At 36.2% G+C, this 16,159-nt stretch overlaps 3 protein-coding genes across 10 annotated transcripts in view; 2 read left to right on the top strand and 1 right to left on the bottom strand.

Annotated features, from left to right (window-relative positions):
* The window catches only part of LOC117208802 (esterase FE4-like), a 36,912-nt gene extending 35,541 nt beyond the window's left edge, over positions 1-1,371 (top strand). For both annotated transcript variants that reach the window (XM_033450181.1, XM_033450180.1), the window contains exon 8: positions 1,033-1,371. In XM_033450181.1, the coding sequence (XP_033306072.1) occupies positions 1,033-1,195 (163 nt within the window). In that variant the 3' untranslated portion in view covers positions 1,196-1,371. The remainder of the gene's footprint in view (positions 1-1,032) is intronic.
* LOC117208806 (calcitonin gene-related peptide type 1 receptor-like) overlaps positions 1-16,159 on the bottom strand; it is a 166,494-nt gene that overhangs the window by 41,960 nt on the left and 108,375 nt on the right. For 5 of the 6 annotated variants that reach the window (XM_033450187.1, XM_033450189.1, XM_033450193.1 and 2 more), the window contains one exon: positions 11,718-11,828. The exons of the other annotated variant lie outside the window; for it this stretch is intronic. In XM_033450187.1, the coding sequence (XP_033306078.1) occupies positions 11,718-11,828 (111 nt within the window). The remainder of the gene's footprint in view (positions 1-11,717; positions 11,829-16,159) is intronic. 6 annotated transcript variants of the gene reach the window in all.
* Positions 1,940-9,292, top strand: LOC117208800. 2 transcript variants are annotated; one of them, XM_033450172.1, is made up of 2 exons: positions 1,940-2,380; positions 4,865-9,292. In XM_033450172.1, the coding sequence occupies exon 2, from the start codon at positions 4,890-4,892 to the stop codon at positions 8,658-8,660; it is 3,771 nt and encodes a 1,256-aa protein (XP_033306063.1). In that variant the 5' UTR covers positions 1,940-2,380; positions 4,865-4,889; the 3' UTR covers positions 8,661-9,292. The 2 variants fall into 2 exon arrangements, with proteins under 2 accessions (XP_033306063.1, XP_033306064.1); XM_033450173.1 differs by lacking the exon at positions 1,940-2,380 and adding an exon at positions 4,094-4,155.

Genomic DNA, 16,159 nt, shown 5'->3' with positions numbered 1-16,159 from the left:
AGATGCCGAATACTCATGTATACTACAACGATAGGAGCATTGGCGATTCTTCCGAAATGTATAATTACCGCGATGATAATTTTGCGAACGAATAATTCGCGCGGAAACTACACGATGATAATAAACGTATCACATACTTTCATTTAAATTTTTCCATCGTCATAGGGTAGCCAGAGATATAAAAGTAAGAAATAAAAAATTGAAAATATAAATAAGAATATCGGAACTTTGTTCTTTCCTCTTGGGTTATTAATGAGACGAAGCCAATGTTTTCTTTTCGTTTTTTAGTCATACATGGATGTAAAAATCAAAAAAGAAACGTCGAGCTTGAATATCGTTGAGAAACGTGTGTTTGAAACAAAAAGATATATTAATTAAAAAGGGAAATAATAAATGCACGGCTACGCAATTGAATGAATACTTCTCGCATGGATATGTTTCTACGTTTTAGTTCCGGACGGTTATCTCGTACTTGTATCGGGCTATACATATCGTCATTTTAGTGTAGAGTTCCATGCAACTGCAAAAAAGTGATTTGTCAGGAGAAGAATAAAACCAAAAATTCATTAAAATTTATAATTAAATAATGGAGAAAACGTTTCGTAGTGTCGCGATAAGCAACGTTGTTTGCACCTTTTAGTTACTTTCAAGCGTGTCTGCGACGCAACTAACGCTTACGTCGTTATTGCTATGAGATACGGTAGTCAACACAAATATTTCAATAACGAGGTTACTGCCATCTAGTGGACAGAAATGTTCGGAAGATTATGAAACTTTTAGCTGCTTTTACAGTGAAAAGATTAGAGATCTTAGATATATCTAGTAACGAATTTATTTCAAAATTTTCAAACTTGCGGTTACGTTGTCATTGTGCTGGAACGGCGATATGTATGTCCGTGTACGTGAGATAGCTCTAAAGTTTGTTAAAAATGTGCTATATCGTGGAACTAACGTTAGCGTACGTACTCGTTACGACATTATCGAAAATCGATACAGCAGAGTTAAGAAAGGAAATTTTTGTTCTCATTGAAGGAATCCAACACCAAAGACCACAGAGTTGATTCCAACGATTTGGCAACCAGTCATTCAAGGGGATAGGTATATTTATATGAATATTAACAAGACGCTCAAAATGGAAAGTTGCAGTAAAGAGGGACAGAGATTCGATTGGAAGAAAATCAAAAACAAATTGTAACATTCGATCGTATGATTTAACATTTATAAAGGATCAAACATTAAGATAGCAGGCCTATCTCGTCGATAAACCAACATTTGAGATATTTTATATTCATTATTATATTCATAAATATTCGCACGTGTATTATTTTTGATGCAAAAATAAAATACTTTTTTACGAACTATGTTAATACTTTCTTCCTTACTATCCGAATTATTATTCCTCAAATAACTTTAATTATTTAATGAAACGAAAATGCTTTAATCTATAAATATTACTAACTACTGTATGAATTACTATATCTACTATCCTTTATTAGAACAATATTCGAATACTTTAAACCACGAAGAGAATTATAATAATTATACAGAATGTCACAAAATATATGGTGAATATTTACGGGGTTGAAAACGACATTTTTGTAGTCCAACTTCTTTCATCGTTTTTAATGTCTAGAATTCATCCTACTAATATCCGCCACATATTATGTGATAACCTGTACAAAATTTGTCTACTTTCCAAAATACTAATTCTATTCAACATCTATTCAATAATAAATAGTAATGTTTACTCGTTGACAGCACAAAGTCGACTGTTGCTTGAACGCTCATCGCCGGCTTGCTGCCAGAAGTACTCGTGGACTTATAAGACTCTGGAAGCACGGCGCACGCTTATATATAACTGCGCATGCGCAGAATCATCCATGCGGCAAAATTCTTCCAATTATGCCAATCGTGCGATTCTTTCAAATTTTATCGCAAAAGTTGCACGAAAACTTAAACGAGACCTAACTGAATCACCAAATAAATACGTTCGAATAAAAATATACACTTAAAGATCAGCCCTAATGCGACGAATCGGCGCTCTGTGCGAATTCGCTCGTTCTCGCAGTTCTAACCTAACCTAAGTTCGCCGTATAAACACGCGAGTGACGTTTGAGATTAGTCAACGCTGACCTGGCTTCGTTTCGTAGCGAGATTCCTTGTTTTGTCGCGAACTTCTCATCGCACCTGCACCACCGGAACTATGGACAGTTAAAAATCCCCGCGTGAATAACCGAAATCGCATCTTTACGGGTAAATTCTCAGTGTTCCGCAGATCATTATACTGGAAAATCGCTCGACAAAATTTACACCGGTTTCGATCTACGATTGCCGCTCTCTCGGCTTCCTTCATCGGTCATCATCGCCAAGATAGATAAAGGTATACACAGACATCTTGTTGTTTAGTTATCAGCCATGTAAACGACGATACGTAATGTCTTCGCGTATTATTCAATTATTACCTCATCCACGGCTTTCAGGAGCGTTAAGAATAATTTCGCGAGATATTTCCTATATAGGGTGGACCGTAAACAGGGCAGTTGCAACTGTTTTTTTCAGAATTGGTAACCGAAAGGAGAGAGAGAGAGAGAGAGAGAGAGAGAGAGAGAGAGAGATAGAACGATAAGCACGTAGAAACTGTTTTTCTTGGAAATGCTTGATTACGAGAGATAAAATTATTTTCCTTATTTTGGAGAACTCAAGATCATTCGGGATTTTTTGCATGGTAAACATGTTAGTGTTAATATATTGTATAGACCTTCTTTCTTATAGCTGGATACGAGATTTCCGTAAATACTTGTATTCTCTAGAAATATGTGTGAAAAACGTTTACAACCTTTGACGGGCAGCATTACATGTGAATATTTTATCTAATATGCGATAAACGGTTTCTTTTTCTTGTATTTTGTTTTTCCGCTTTTGTCAGTTTTCTTCTTTTGCTCCAGTACATTTTTAAACTTCTTGTTCAAGGACGTCACCTTTTGTTTCTCACAGAATTTAAATCGCTTTACTAATAAATAGGGGATAATATCGTTAAATCGTTACACACATAAATAAGAACGGATCAACTTACTTCAAGATATTTACGTTTAAGCAAAATATTTTTTCTTAAACGACACGAACATTCTCAATCTTCATCTTTTAATCTTTTAGAAGGAATAACAATATATATATTATCGTTTAAAGGACAAAAGATTTGTTTCTATCTATAATTTCATGCATCAAAAACAGCTCGAAAGTTTTACATTGCTCTCATTTATTCATATCAATCGTAATACAAAACTTCCTAAAACCTAACAATATAAATTAAAAAAGAAAATAAACTGTTCACTATCCAGAAGCATTATCACATTATCGAAAACGTATCGCATATTAATCCACGACATTCGTATGCTAATCAACATCGATTACCTGGCGTAAAAGTAACAGATAAAACAATATGTAATAGCTTTTTAAAGGCTAATAACTTTTATCAATAGAACAAACAAATCACAACACCTTGCATGAGTCATTCAACGTACATGTATTAGCGTGACGTAATTATTCTTATAGAGGAAGTATCTACTCTATGTATGTAGTAAACGAGATCTTAATCAATTCTGAATAAAACATGTTATTTCTCGTTGAACGCGTGCACATCGAATAAACTTAAATCAATTTCCATTCAACTGTCGACTAAAAGCAGCAAAAGAAGAGGCTTTTTCTATGTTGAAAATGAATATTCACATTTACCTTGAAATACGATTAAATCTTCTAGAAGCAGATGGAATGTTTTATAGATTTCTTTACAATCATCCTTCTATCACAAAGTTGTTACAGAAAGGAAGAAGAATAGGGACTATAAGGAGATAGAAAGTAGTGATTCTTTTATTTCCTTATCCTTGATCAGTTGCAAGAGAGTCCATTTACCTTATTAACCCCTTCCCGTACTTTAGCGAGTCAGACTCGCGATGAAGATTTTGGCCCAAACATGAATATCGCGAGTCTGACTCGCGACCAGATACTTGGACCAAACCGAACTCGCGGACTGTTTTTTTACCCGTTACGATCGTGACTGGATGTTAGTTCCTGTTTACGAACATCAGTCTGACCTGTTTCGTCGAACTAAATGGCACGGGAAGGGGTTAATGAGTAAAAATACAGAACGTTTGTTGCGTAAGTTTGATCATAGGAAAGGAAATAGGATAATTGTCGTAATACATTTACAAAACATTGCTATTAGCTATTTAAAAGTCATAAATGTCGCTAATTGTTAAGGAGAAAATATGTGATTGACGCATAGATCCTCGTTATTCATCAGGATTCCAAAGCCAATAGGTTCCTCTACGTACGTAAAAATTTAGTCATTAACATTCTATCAATTTATGATAGAGATCTAAGTATTGACTTTTCACGAAAGAAGGCAAAACATGCGAAAGAACACGTGAGATCTTCAAAAGAAACAAAAAGTTTATAATCTGATTCTAAAGGAAGGCTATGTTTGAGTAAAAGTTTCAGGAATAATACATCAATTTATCAATTTATAAAATTCTTTCACTTTTGGTTTAATTAATACAATAAAATACTGTATAGTAGCGATAGCCTACCTTGATCAGATAATTTATATTGAATAGTCCTCACTTTAAAGTGTAAAGAATTGAAGTTGAAATTACAATTCAAACTTATCGTTAGTTGTAATAGAATTTTTCGCTAACTACGATCCTTGGCACAAGTGTGATTCAATACTACGAAACAAGCGGTTAATTTCCACAAGAAAATCCATTTGTTTCTCAAACGAAAAAGAAGGAATGTCTTTTTACCCATTATTCCCATTTTTCATATAACTACTCGTTTTTATGATAATAATAAACGTTATTCTCAATAGCATCTAGGACTCAGCCCGGACCAAGATGGCTACGCCGACCCCTTATTTGGATGCTATTCAATCAATTCCCGGCGACACCCCTGGTGAGAAGTTAAAATGGATAGCGGACTTCGTGAAGCAACAGCTATCCGTGTCCAACAATCTGGAAGATGTAGTCGAGTATGAGAAAATCCCAAAACCTCTTGTACCTCTGGTACAAATTCAGGCAGCCATAATGTTAAACAAGAAAGATCCCAAGAATCAGAGCACTTACGAGGCTATAGCAGAAGCTCTAAAATCGGAAGACAAATTGATCGTGGACAAAGCTTTGAAAGCCAGAAACTTCTTCAATGGTACCAACGAAAGTATCACTAATACTGAATATTTTTTCGAAAATTTATTTCCATACGTTTCTTTGAACACTAGAACGCGGATCATCAAAGCTTTGGCCTTGCACTTAGCACCCAGGAACTCTACCCTCGCTGAAAAATTCTTCTTATCAATAGACTCGTTTTACGGTCTACAGCACGCCTTACCTTTGCTATTAGCATGCAGTGAAAATTTTGTATATAACATTATTCTAGAAAAGAGGATGGTACTAAGACGAAACATGGTTAAACTGTTCTTCCGCAAGAATCCAGACCTCGTCGTGCGCTATCTTCGACTGAGCAAGCCGACAAACAACCCCTGTGCGAGAAGACTTCCTTCGGTGAATATCCATGATTTTACTGACTTTCTGGTGGGATTGGTCAAGACACGAATAGAGTCGTTTGCAGAACTATGCGAGATGCACGAGGAAGATCCACCAAAAATACTTCTGAGCAAGAAGAGCGCCGAAGCGTTCCTGAAGAATGGCAGAGAATACCTGGAGCGAAACGCCAAGTTGTACATTACGATGCTTCCTTTGGAGAGTATCGACGACAACTACATGGAGATTATATTTCCAAAACTATTACCGGATGATATCAAAGACTTTAACACTGATAACATGTTGAATTATTTGAAGTACTATCGACAGGATAAAAAGACGGAGCTTTTCTTGAGAACTTATCAGCAAGTATATAATAGCTGTATTTTGGACGATTCGAAGAAGGTAACTGCTAATTTATTGGAAATATTGCATCCCAGGGATCGAATCAATCAGGCGAAGATCAAATTTCGCGCTGAAATTGAAGACTACAAGAAAAGCAAAAATACAGTTACATGGGCGTGTTTTTTAGCTATTGAAGATTCGTTAACACTGTTCAGAAATGAAATTTGTAGAACCTCAGAAATGGAACATAGAATGCGTCTAGCTTGTAGAATGATCTATTCTTGCAAGGTAAACAACGATGATCTGGCACTGATAAAAGTCTTGAAGTATTTGAGGGACAGGCACTATAATGAGCAACCTTGGTTCCTATACGGGGTGTTCAAGACTTTGTTGAAACTCTATGATCTTCCTCAAATGGGTGAGGATTATTGGACGATATTAATTGACATGATAGTACGTGCTCATGTGAAAAAGCAGTTGTTCTTGAATAACGTCGGCGTGAAGATGGTAGAAGCTGCTATTCACTATAAAATAAATCAGAATCAACCGTTTCATGAGTTAATTGATATGCTGATAGATTTAAGGACTACGAGATGCGGAGACCACTGGAATATTCTTCAGAAGTATCACAACTACGAGAGAATGTGTCTGGAGGATTGCCTAAACATCGTTTCACAAAAATATAATTTAGACCAGACTCCCTGGAAGCAAAGCAGAGCTGAAATCCTTTGCAATCTCTGTTCTTCGATTTATTATTATAACCAGGTCCACGTGAACAAAGCTTCTCGTATAGAACGCATGGCGGTCAAAAACTATCCATGGTTGCTGAAAGCGATAGAGGAAATTTTATCTACGCTCAAACAGAGTGACATTTATACAGTTCTAGATCTTCAGGATATGTTCATGAAATACGAAACGGATCTATACGAGCGTTTTTGGCCAAGCACCGAAAAGATAAAAATAAGCGAGGCTTTAAAACTTTTGAAGAGAAACCCGCAAGAAATTCTGGATCATTGGAAGGAATATCTAAACGCTTGCAAGGATAACTGGAAGAAAAGGCACACGAAACTCTTCATCAAGGCTATACGTTGGCACAAGGAGATTCCAATTAAATTCGCTGAACAGTGTCTTCAAGATCTGACTGAAAAAAAGGAAGAGACCTGTTTAGATATCTTAAGCATTCTCGTTTACGGAGAAACGTTCTCAAATATCATAGAACCGTTGATCCCAACGAACAAGACGCTGAATATTCATCAAAGAGATGCAAAAAATAGTTACCATTTCATTCAACACCTTGTATATGGCATCAAACTCGCAAATCCACCGGTGCCTCTGTCAATGTTGAATAGATTATGCCAAGGGGACTACCTACCACTGGCCCTAACTGCTTTGGTAAACGTTTGTAGAAGAACGAATGTAATGGATGTAATACCTTTTGCTAGAATGTTATCCAATCAGAAATCAACCGTTCGGAAACACGGGATGAAATTGATGCGTATCGTGGCATCCCGTAATCACTTACTCAAGTTCTTCCAAACGCAATGGAAGATGGAAAAGAATCAGTCTATCCGTGAAGTCATATTCTTCATAATCGCACAATTGTTCCAGGAAGAACCAGAAATCCCTACGTGGCTATTGTTGTCTCATACGATCTCCTCGGTCACACTGCGAGATGAAAAAGTCTGCCTCGTGCTACTTACAATGATCAAATCGCTTCCCGACCATTACGTGGTCAATTTTATTAAACAAACCTTAAACATGATCGACACGCTTGAGAAGCTTGGTCTCCATAGCGATAAGGTTGCGCAGTATACGAGTATGATGTTGAGCTTCATAGACGTAGGTATTTGCAATCTTCTATCCGAAGATTTCATCAAATTCCTCATTCAAAGATATCTCTTCCACGAAGATCTGTCTATCTCCAGAAGTTTAAACGAGTTTGTGGTTAGTGTTGTGTTGCTCCCAGAGGGGAAAAAATTCGACAGTCGATTGAAGATCTTCTCCAGTTTGCTTAGGGAGGCCATCACGCGTAGTTACAGCCTCCCTAATGCCAGTAATGCCCATCTTTTATCAACGAACCTTTCTCTTCGTAGGCTCGTAGATGCCGTCATGCACACGGTCTTGTGTTCGGAAAATAAGATACAGTTAGTCGATGAAATATTGTCGATGTTTATATCCACTCTTCATCCTCTGCTGGACCCCACATCGTACTTGCAATTAACATTTTCGAGGGCGCAACTTACTTCGAGCACGCCAGTGCAATACGGATTAAATGTGGGCCAAACGTTGTGTGATTTGGTTAAGATATTCTCGCCGGATTTTGTATTTTTCATGACTCATATTTTATGGAATATGCCGCTATCGAATTCGTTCGAGTGTTACAATAAAATCGAGATCGATTTAGGGATAATCGAGGGATTGATAGAAACCAACAGCATCCCATCTATGCTAATGGCAGTGCAACTGATGTACTCCGTTACTATAAACGAGTATCAGGAATCGAACGAAGTAACAGATATCGAAGATATCGATACCTGTAACAAGTATCAGGGATCGAAGGAGTATCAGGGATCGAAGGAGTATCAGGGATCGAAGGAGTATCAGGGATCGAAGGAGTATCAGGGATCGAAGGAGTATCAGGAAACGACTAAAAGACGCGATGGGATCTTAATAAAGTTAATGCAAAGTAAGCTTCCGGCGGTCAGGGCCATGATCTGTGAAATTATTAATAAAAGAAATTTGAACAACTTTAAGATAGATTTATCGAATTCTGAAAATATCTGAAAAGGACGGTCAATAGTTCGGTATTGATCGTTGGTTGCCAGTTACTAATCGCGTGTGCAATTGCTGTTCGTATTTTACATTTTATTCGATGGAGTAGAACGAAAGACACACAATGGACGAACGATTGTGATTTTCGCGATAAATGGTTATCGATCGGTAGTTGATCGAACGATGGATTTTTATGCTTGTCGATACGAGTTAGAGAACGATGCGACGCAATTTCAGCGATTAGATAGATCGTTAGACTGTGAAAGCTCGTGTGAAGCTCGCGAGATTTATTTGTTTGTCAGATGTATTTTTTATATTGTACATATAGAAATTTTAAGCACGCGAAGACGCTCAAAGATACTATTTAAGAAAATACCATTGTGATACGAGTCTCGGAACGTTACGTGCATTTAATTATGCATTCGATGTCATAGTACGCATACGAGCCATGTAATAAAGTATTGCACCAATACGTGGCGTAGTCTTTCTTTTTTATTGGAATTCTACCGTATTTATATAGGAATTTTATCGTGTTATATAGCCTGAAATTTACAGATTTACAAGATGTTATAAATAAAAAGAATTCAAGACTCTGTAATAAATTTATGTAATTAACGTAATAACAACAGTTAATATGATAACGATTTAAGTTTTTCATTTCCCATTTCTATTTTCCACCATTTCCACGTAGACCGTAAACAATTCTTCCAAAAAAGCGATATTACTCGCTGTGAGGCGACCGATGACGTTACTGCGAATACGTTAAGGTATTGAATAGCGAGACAGATACAATTCATATTAAGCTTTATGTTATAATAATATCGTTGCTCGAAATTGAAAACATTTGCGTCATAATATCAAAGAAAGCTTTTATTCGATTATTAAAATCATACGTGTCGTCGAATCAGAAACTTTCTCGGAAACTGAAGCCGAGCGACGATAACATACATAGAGAAAAGTTGTTCGGTATGTTGTACCTGACAATATATTTCAAAGGCATTGGAATCGGTGAGGTCGTCCGTTTTGTAAATAATTGCAATATTTCATCGGCTGTGCGACCTCGCACGCGAATAGACTAGCCGTAAGCTGCTACACATGTTATACTTTGAATAGTGATGGTTAGTATTTATATACAGGGTGGTTGGAAAAGGGGTGATTCTACGCGAAGAAAGAAGTCGAAAATATAGAATAAAAATTTAAAAATTTAAAAATTTTTTAAATTAAAAAAATAACGTCAATCGAGACAATTATCTATCATACAGTGAGATCCGTTATAACGAGACGTGCACGCGTACCGAGCGAAAATTCAAAGTCGATTTTCTCGAAAACAAAGCCTCGAACGAAAAATTTTTATTCTATATTTTTGACTTCTTTTTTCGCGTAGAATCACCCCCTTTCCGGCTGTACCACCAGTTACCAACCACCCTGTATATAACTGATTTAATATTTATATAAAAAGAATTTTGCAAAGCACCGAATCTACGTCGCACTTGGTCGTGTGAAAAGTTTAGACGACCTAGCCGTATCGGATTTTGCACCAAACAAAATTTTCAATAAACCACAATTCTCAATCAACCGACAAAGGAGCGCTTATAGAAATGCAGATTACGAGGACTTTGTGCGATAAACTGCCAACGAGAGGACCTACCCTATAAACTGAGAAAGGAATTATCTCGTTATCGGTCCAACAGTTGCAGAACAATCACCGAACACCCGTAAACGAAATTGCAGGACGACAAATTCCTCGCGATAACAATAGAACAAATCGAACAAATTTTGCAACTGGGACCAATCGGTGTATTACTTCTACAAGATGCGAAAGATTTCATTCCGATAGGACAATCCACTCGAGAGTAAGAGAAAATGGGAGAAATACGAACGCTTGAAATACAATTTCAATGAAAACCAAACTACAGGAAGTAATCACGCGTTATTGTTTAGACATTTCCCTTTAGATTTTCTACTTAAAAAATAAATAAATCAAATAAATAAAATAACGAATTATATAAATGATCATGGAAATATAAAACTTTCACATGACTTTAACAAAGTACCACTTACTGTCCGTAACTACCTGAAGCTTTTTAGATATGGTGCAATCATCACAAAACGAGGCCCACTTAGTGTTGAAAATACCACAGATAACATTGTTCAACAGGAATTACAACTATTTAATTTTACAATCTTCTGGATTTTAGTGGACCAAGTACAAATGCGCAAATCGTCTTTTTCTTTCTAGAGCCCAGTTTTCGAGAAAAACGAATTTCGAAAAGATTGCATATTTTCAATTTTGGGGGTGTTTTCCGCCTTTACAGTAGCAGCTATCGAGTTGCCATTGAGACGAAAACACTTATATGTTTAAATAATGATCGAACTGAGAAGGATACCTGAAACACAGCGCATCTTCTTCCTGAAATTTTTCCACTTACTTCAAAAACCAAAAAATCTAAGAGAAAATCTAACCATAGCACACGATGGAGGAAATATTTCTGCCGAGGAAAGCATCGAAAGCGAAGAAGTTTGAGAAGACCAACATACATAAAAATACAGGGTGGTTGGTAACTGATGGTACAAGCGGGAAGGGGGTGATACTATGCGAAAAAAGAAGTCGAAAATATAGAATAAAAATTTTTCGTTCGAGGCTTCGTTTTCGAGAAAATCGACTTTGAATTTTGGCTCGATACGCGTGCGGTACGTTATAACGGATCTCACTGTAGATCGTTTGTCTCGATGGAAAAATTAAAAAAAAAAATTAAAAAAAAATTGTTATTCTATATTTTCGACTTCTTTTTTCACGTAGAATCACCCCCCCCCCCTTCCGCATGTACCACCAGTTACCAACCACCCTGTATATGTATAAATACGCATTTACTCATCCAACTGAGATTTCTTTCTTCTCTTCTTTCTCCGAAATTGGTATAACAATAGAGTATACGTGTTTTTGGAACATTTCGCTTTTTTTGTTTGTAGGTCTTTTTTCGCGTCTCTAACCGAATTCCTTTGTACACGGTATTTCGTGGAAAAAATGCGATTGTACAGTGAAACTGGTGATGTAAAAAAAGAACTTACGCGAGGCGTCGAAACCAGTGATGAAATTTGGACACTGGGCGTATGCAGTCGTTCCTGCTGGAGTATTTGGCCAGCAGGACCATCCGTCAAATGTCATCCGACAGTATGGCTCTGAAAGATATAAAAAGCATTTCTCTATGAAGTATACTATTTATCCTGTTTCGGTTAAATGAAACGATCTTTTCGCATTTTTATCTCCACTATCCGTAGCTAGAGAATGTGTCAAACTCGTCTTAATATTCAAACCAGGGAAGCATTTTGTTCTTTCGGTCGTTTCGATTTATATCGATAACAATTTCAGGCAACTGAATTTCAGACAATAAATAAGACTTAAAAATAAATAAATAAAAAATAAACAGATCGATGGCTTTTAGTTAAATCTTTATCAATATGCAATAATTTAATTACAAGGCGTTCGTAACTTTGATGTATACTCTTCGTAATACTTTCTGTCTTATTTAAAATCTAAAATAATCTGACAGAATAATCCAAAGGAAAGCAACCCAATAGGTTTCTCGGAGCATTCGCAAGAAAACAACGCGTTATATTACATCGGATCTCGTAATAACTCCGTTAAAATCATAAGCTTTGTTATTTGGCCAAAACAATTTAAACAGCATCTATCGTTAACTCGCAGCCGGCTACTTTTGTCTCAAGCTTTCTTCGTATAATGGCATACCGTAAACAGAGATGAAAAAAGATGGAAAAACAAGGAGGGAAATGAAGAGAATCTCTATATTTAGAACTCTTCTTCTGGCATGTACAATCGTGTTTCTCAATTTCGTTTCGAGCGAATGCAAATGTTGTGGATAACAGCTATTACGTAGTATCTTCTCCTTTTTCATTCCCCGACGGAATACTATCCGCAGTTAATTGAAACAGCGATATCCAGACGCTTTGGAAATCACCTCAGATACTCTCGGATCACGTAACAGAAGTGAACCTAATTCTTGTCGTAATAAACGCCGTTTCATGAAATAAATTGAACGAATCTTTTTACGGGATTCCGGACACGATGAAAAGTGGCTCGAAAGGTACGTATTCAGCACGTGAAGAGACGTAGGTGAATTTCAAGAATCTCTGCTAGTCGTTGGAACATGTGCATTTCACGTTTGATAGCTTCTACGTCATATCAGGCAATATCAGGGGAAATTGATACGCGTATAATACGCGTATGTAGAATACGTGATGTGAAAATGTAATGGTATGTAGCGGCGAACAGCGTTTGAGATTCAGTTTACGTATATTTCGTTGCGAATTTTCCAACGATTTAAATTAATTTAAATTAGCCTTAAAAAATTTGTTGTTTAGTTTAATTTATTATATGTTTGCGATTGATAATAATACGTAGGATAACGTGTCCCTTTTAAAATGTTCCTTGTCTCTGCTTTCTTCTATTTCTCCTCCCTTTTCTCCTTTTCGTTTTTCTTTTCCCTTACCCATCTTCTATTCTCTTTCCTTCTTTCCTTCGTTCGACGAAAATTTCCATATCCTAACGAGGAAATTCGCAAGACAAAACGTCGACCAGTAAAATACAATATTCAAACAAATCTAGATCAGTAATTGAGTTTCGTATTTTTACTTTTATCCCCCTGTTCCTCTTCTATTTCCGGTTTAAGTTGGCACACGCGTATAAGTATGAATAAAGAGGATCTTCGAAACGTATCGTTAAAAGGATTATATTTAGAAATGCGACGAGTAAATAATCACGTGATTCGTAACAATTTATTCGTGAATGCCGTTTTTACAAATGCATTGCGTTATTCATTAATAAAACATTTATACAGGGTGGTTGGTAACTGGTGGTACAAGCGGAAAGGGGGTGATTCTACGCGAAAAAAGAAGTCGAAAATATAGAATAAAGATTTAAAAATTTAAAAATTTAAAAATTTAAAAATTTAAAAATTTAAAAATTTAAAAATAACGTCAATCGAGACAACGATCTACAGTGAGATCCGTTATAACGAGACGCGATAAAGTGCACGCGTACCGAGCGAAAATTCAAAGTCGATTTTCTCGAAAACAAAGCCTCGAACGAAAAATTGTTATTCTATATTTTCGACTTCTTTTTTCGCGTAGAATCACTCCCTTTCCGCTTGTACCACCAGTTACCAACCATCCTGTATATACTTACGTAGCTTTATTTGCAATTTCTCAGAGAATCGTGGAAACATAACCAACGTTTGAAATCCTATCGATCATCCGTATCGGCCTCGATCACAGCAAACGTACAAAGAAATAGAAAATTTAACGAATTCAATAAAACGGCTGAACGTTAATTCTAGCTAACGTATCGCGAAGAGAATTAAAAGCGCAATGGCTATTTACGTCTACAAATGGAATTGGAAATTTATTCAATCATGATTTATATTTATTTCGCCGGCGATCATGGATAGTGTCATTTTATTTCAGAGCATTTCAATACTCCAGTAACAACAAATATCGCGCGCAAAATTTCATGCAAATCGATATTTCTTCAATCTTCTAGCTTCAACGTCGATTCGCTCGTTCGCTTTGTATCTAAGTCGTCAACTAAAAACAATAGATAGTTTACAAACTTTTGATACAAATCGAACGTGAATAGAAACGGCGCGAGATCGATCAAGTTTTCCTCTCAACTTATCAGGTTGTTCGTATTGTTCATATCGGACAATGACTCCAAAGTGCACAATTACGCCGGAAAATTTTGCTCTCGATTCACAACCTGCTAAAATATCTCGCTGTTTAATTAAATCCAATATCGTAACGTATGATCGAACGTGCTATTAATGATCGAACGTGATATTAATGATCGAAAAACGTTAAACGATTAACGAGCTTGAACGTCGATCGACGTTAGCGCGTACATAAATTGCGATCGTCGGTGATCGTTTGTCCGACAAAATGTCTGGCCATTTGCAAGGATAGTCATCATGACGGCGAAACGTAGCAAAACGAATAATATGCGCTTTGGAGATCTCCGCTGTATAATACCGTGCAATTTAAACAAGATATTACGTATTTGGATCGAAAACGATAAACGTTAATGTTTAACACTCTGATTGTCACGTTGGTCATATGTGACCTGCCACACTGTGATCATTGATGACCGAAGCGCTTGAACTTCTTACGATTGTAAAAATTGTATTAAAATTGATAGTTAGGGCATTTTGAATATAACCGATAAATAGAAGATACTTTGAAATAAAAAGTGGCGCATTGAACGATTAAACATTTTTACTAAAACATCTAAAAAAATGCATCTAACGGTGCACTGTGTTTGCATCGATATCTTTGAGGGGTAATCTACGAATATTATTATAAACACAGCTTAGAAAATAATCGTAAATTCTGCTTTATAATCATATAATCGAAGTTAAAAGTATGAACATACCTTACTATTATATATAGAACGAGCAAATACCGTTTACTAATATCTTGTACGCGTTTCAACAATATATTCTGTACGTTTTGTTTACGACGAAATAACGAATGCGAATGGTTTGTTGAAACAAACGAAATCTTGTTATAATATGTCGCTATCAACTGTTACCAAGGCGCCACGGTGGTCATCCGTGACCACCAATAAGATAAACGGCCCATTGGGGAAGAATGTTGTCTTACATCATCGATTTATTATTATTTTGCCATTATATGCTTTGAATAATAAAAATACTCTCGTGGCGTCCTGAGCGAAACATGTGATTTTGGCTTGACAGTCAAAGTCTTAAATTATATCCAGGCGAATGGAATATTAATAGGTAGAATCTATTACACGACGTATAGAATCTGGCGTGGAAACGAATGTTGTCGGATAACTACGAAAAGGAAAGTGTCCATTATGATTTATCGATCAATTAAACATTTGAACGAATAGTAAGGATTTTCTGAAGAGAAGAATGACGCGAAAGGAACACGAGTTGATCGCAAGAATTCGTTGAACGTACTGTTTAAATATTATTTGAACTTGTGTTGGGACGAAAAAAAAAAAGATAGAAAAATTGGTTTCTAAATTTTCCTACTTATTCGGCATATGATAAAAGGTTGTAAAAATAACTGCAAAACACTATTTATCGACTATCGTACTTTAGTTTACACGTAATGAAATGGAAAACAGCCTAATCTATGAATAATGCAAATTTGTCGCAGGATAAGATTTTATTTTTTCCTTTGTCATATCGTATCGCGAAAGTAACCTCGAGTTGCTTGAACTTATAACAAGGCAATTAAATTCGAAAGGAGAAGGGGAGCTTTTAATGGAAAGCTAGTGAAAACCTTGAAAAACGATTACATGTACATAATCAGAATCGATTGGAAATTAACGAGCCATCGCGTTTAATAGGTCGAACAAGCTGAGCGTGAGCTAAGATCTAACTTCGAAATAAACGGAAATAATAATTTTTCTTTTTTTTACTACACTCAATCAGATCCTCTGAACGATAGCTTCTTCCCTGTGTTCGTTG

The sequence above is a fragment of the Bombus bifarius genome, unplaced genomic scaffold, assembly GCF_011952205.1.
Source record: "Bombus bifarius isolate JDL3187 unplaced genomic scaffold, Bbif_JDL3187 scf7180000008162, whole genome shotgun sequence".
Lineage (NCBI taxonomy): Eukaryota > Metazoa > Arthropoda > Insecta > Hymenoptera > Apidae > Bombus > Bombus bifarius.
Note: the sequence above shows the minus strand (reverse complement) of the source record. Positions and strands in the feature narration are given on the sequence as shown.

What these genes read in the sequence shown, in the direction of transcription:
- LOC117208800 (XM_033450172.1), top strand. Translation starts at nt 4,890, where the DNA reads ATGGCTACGCCGACCCCTTATTTGGATGCTATTCAATCAATTCCCGGC.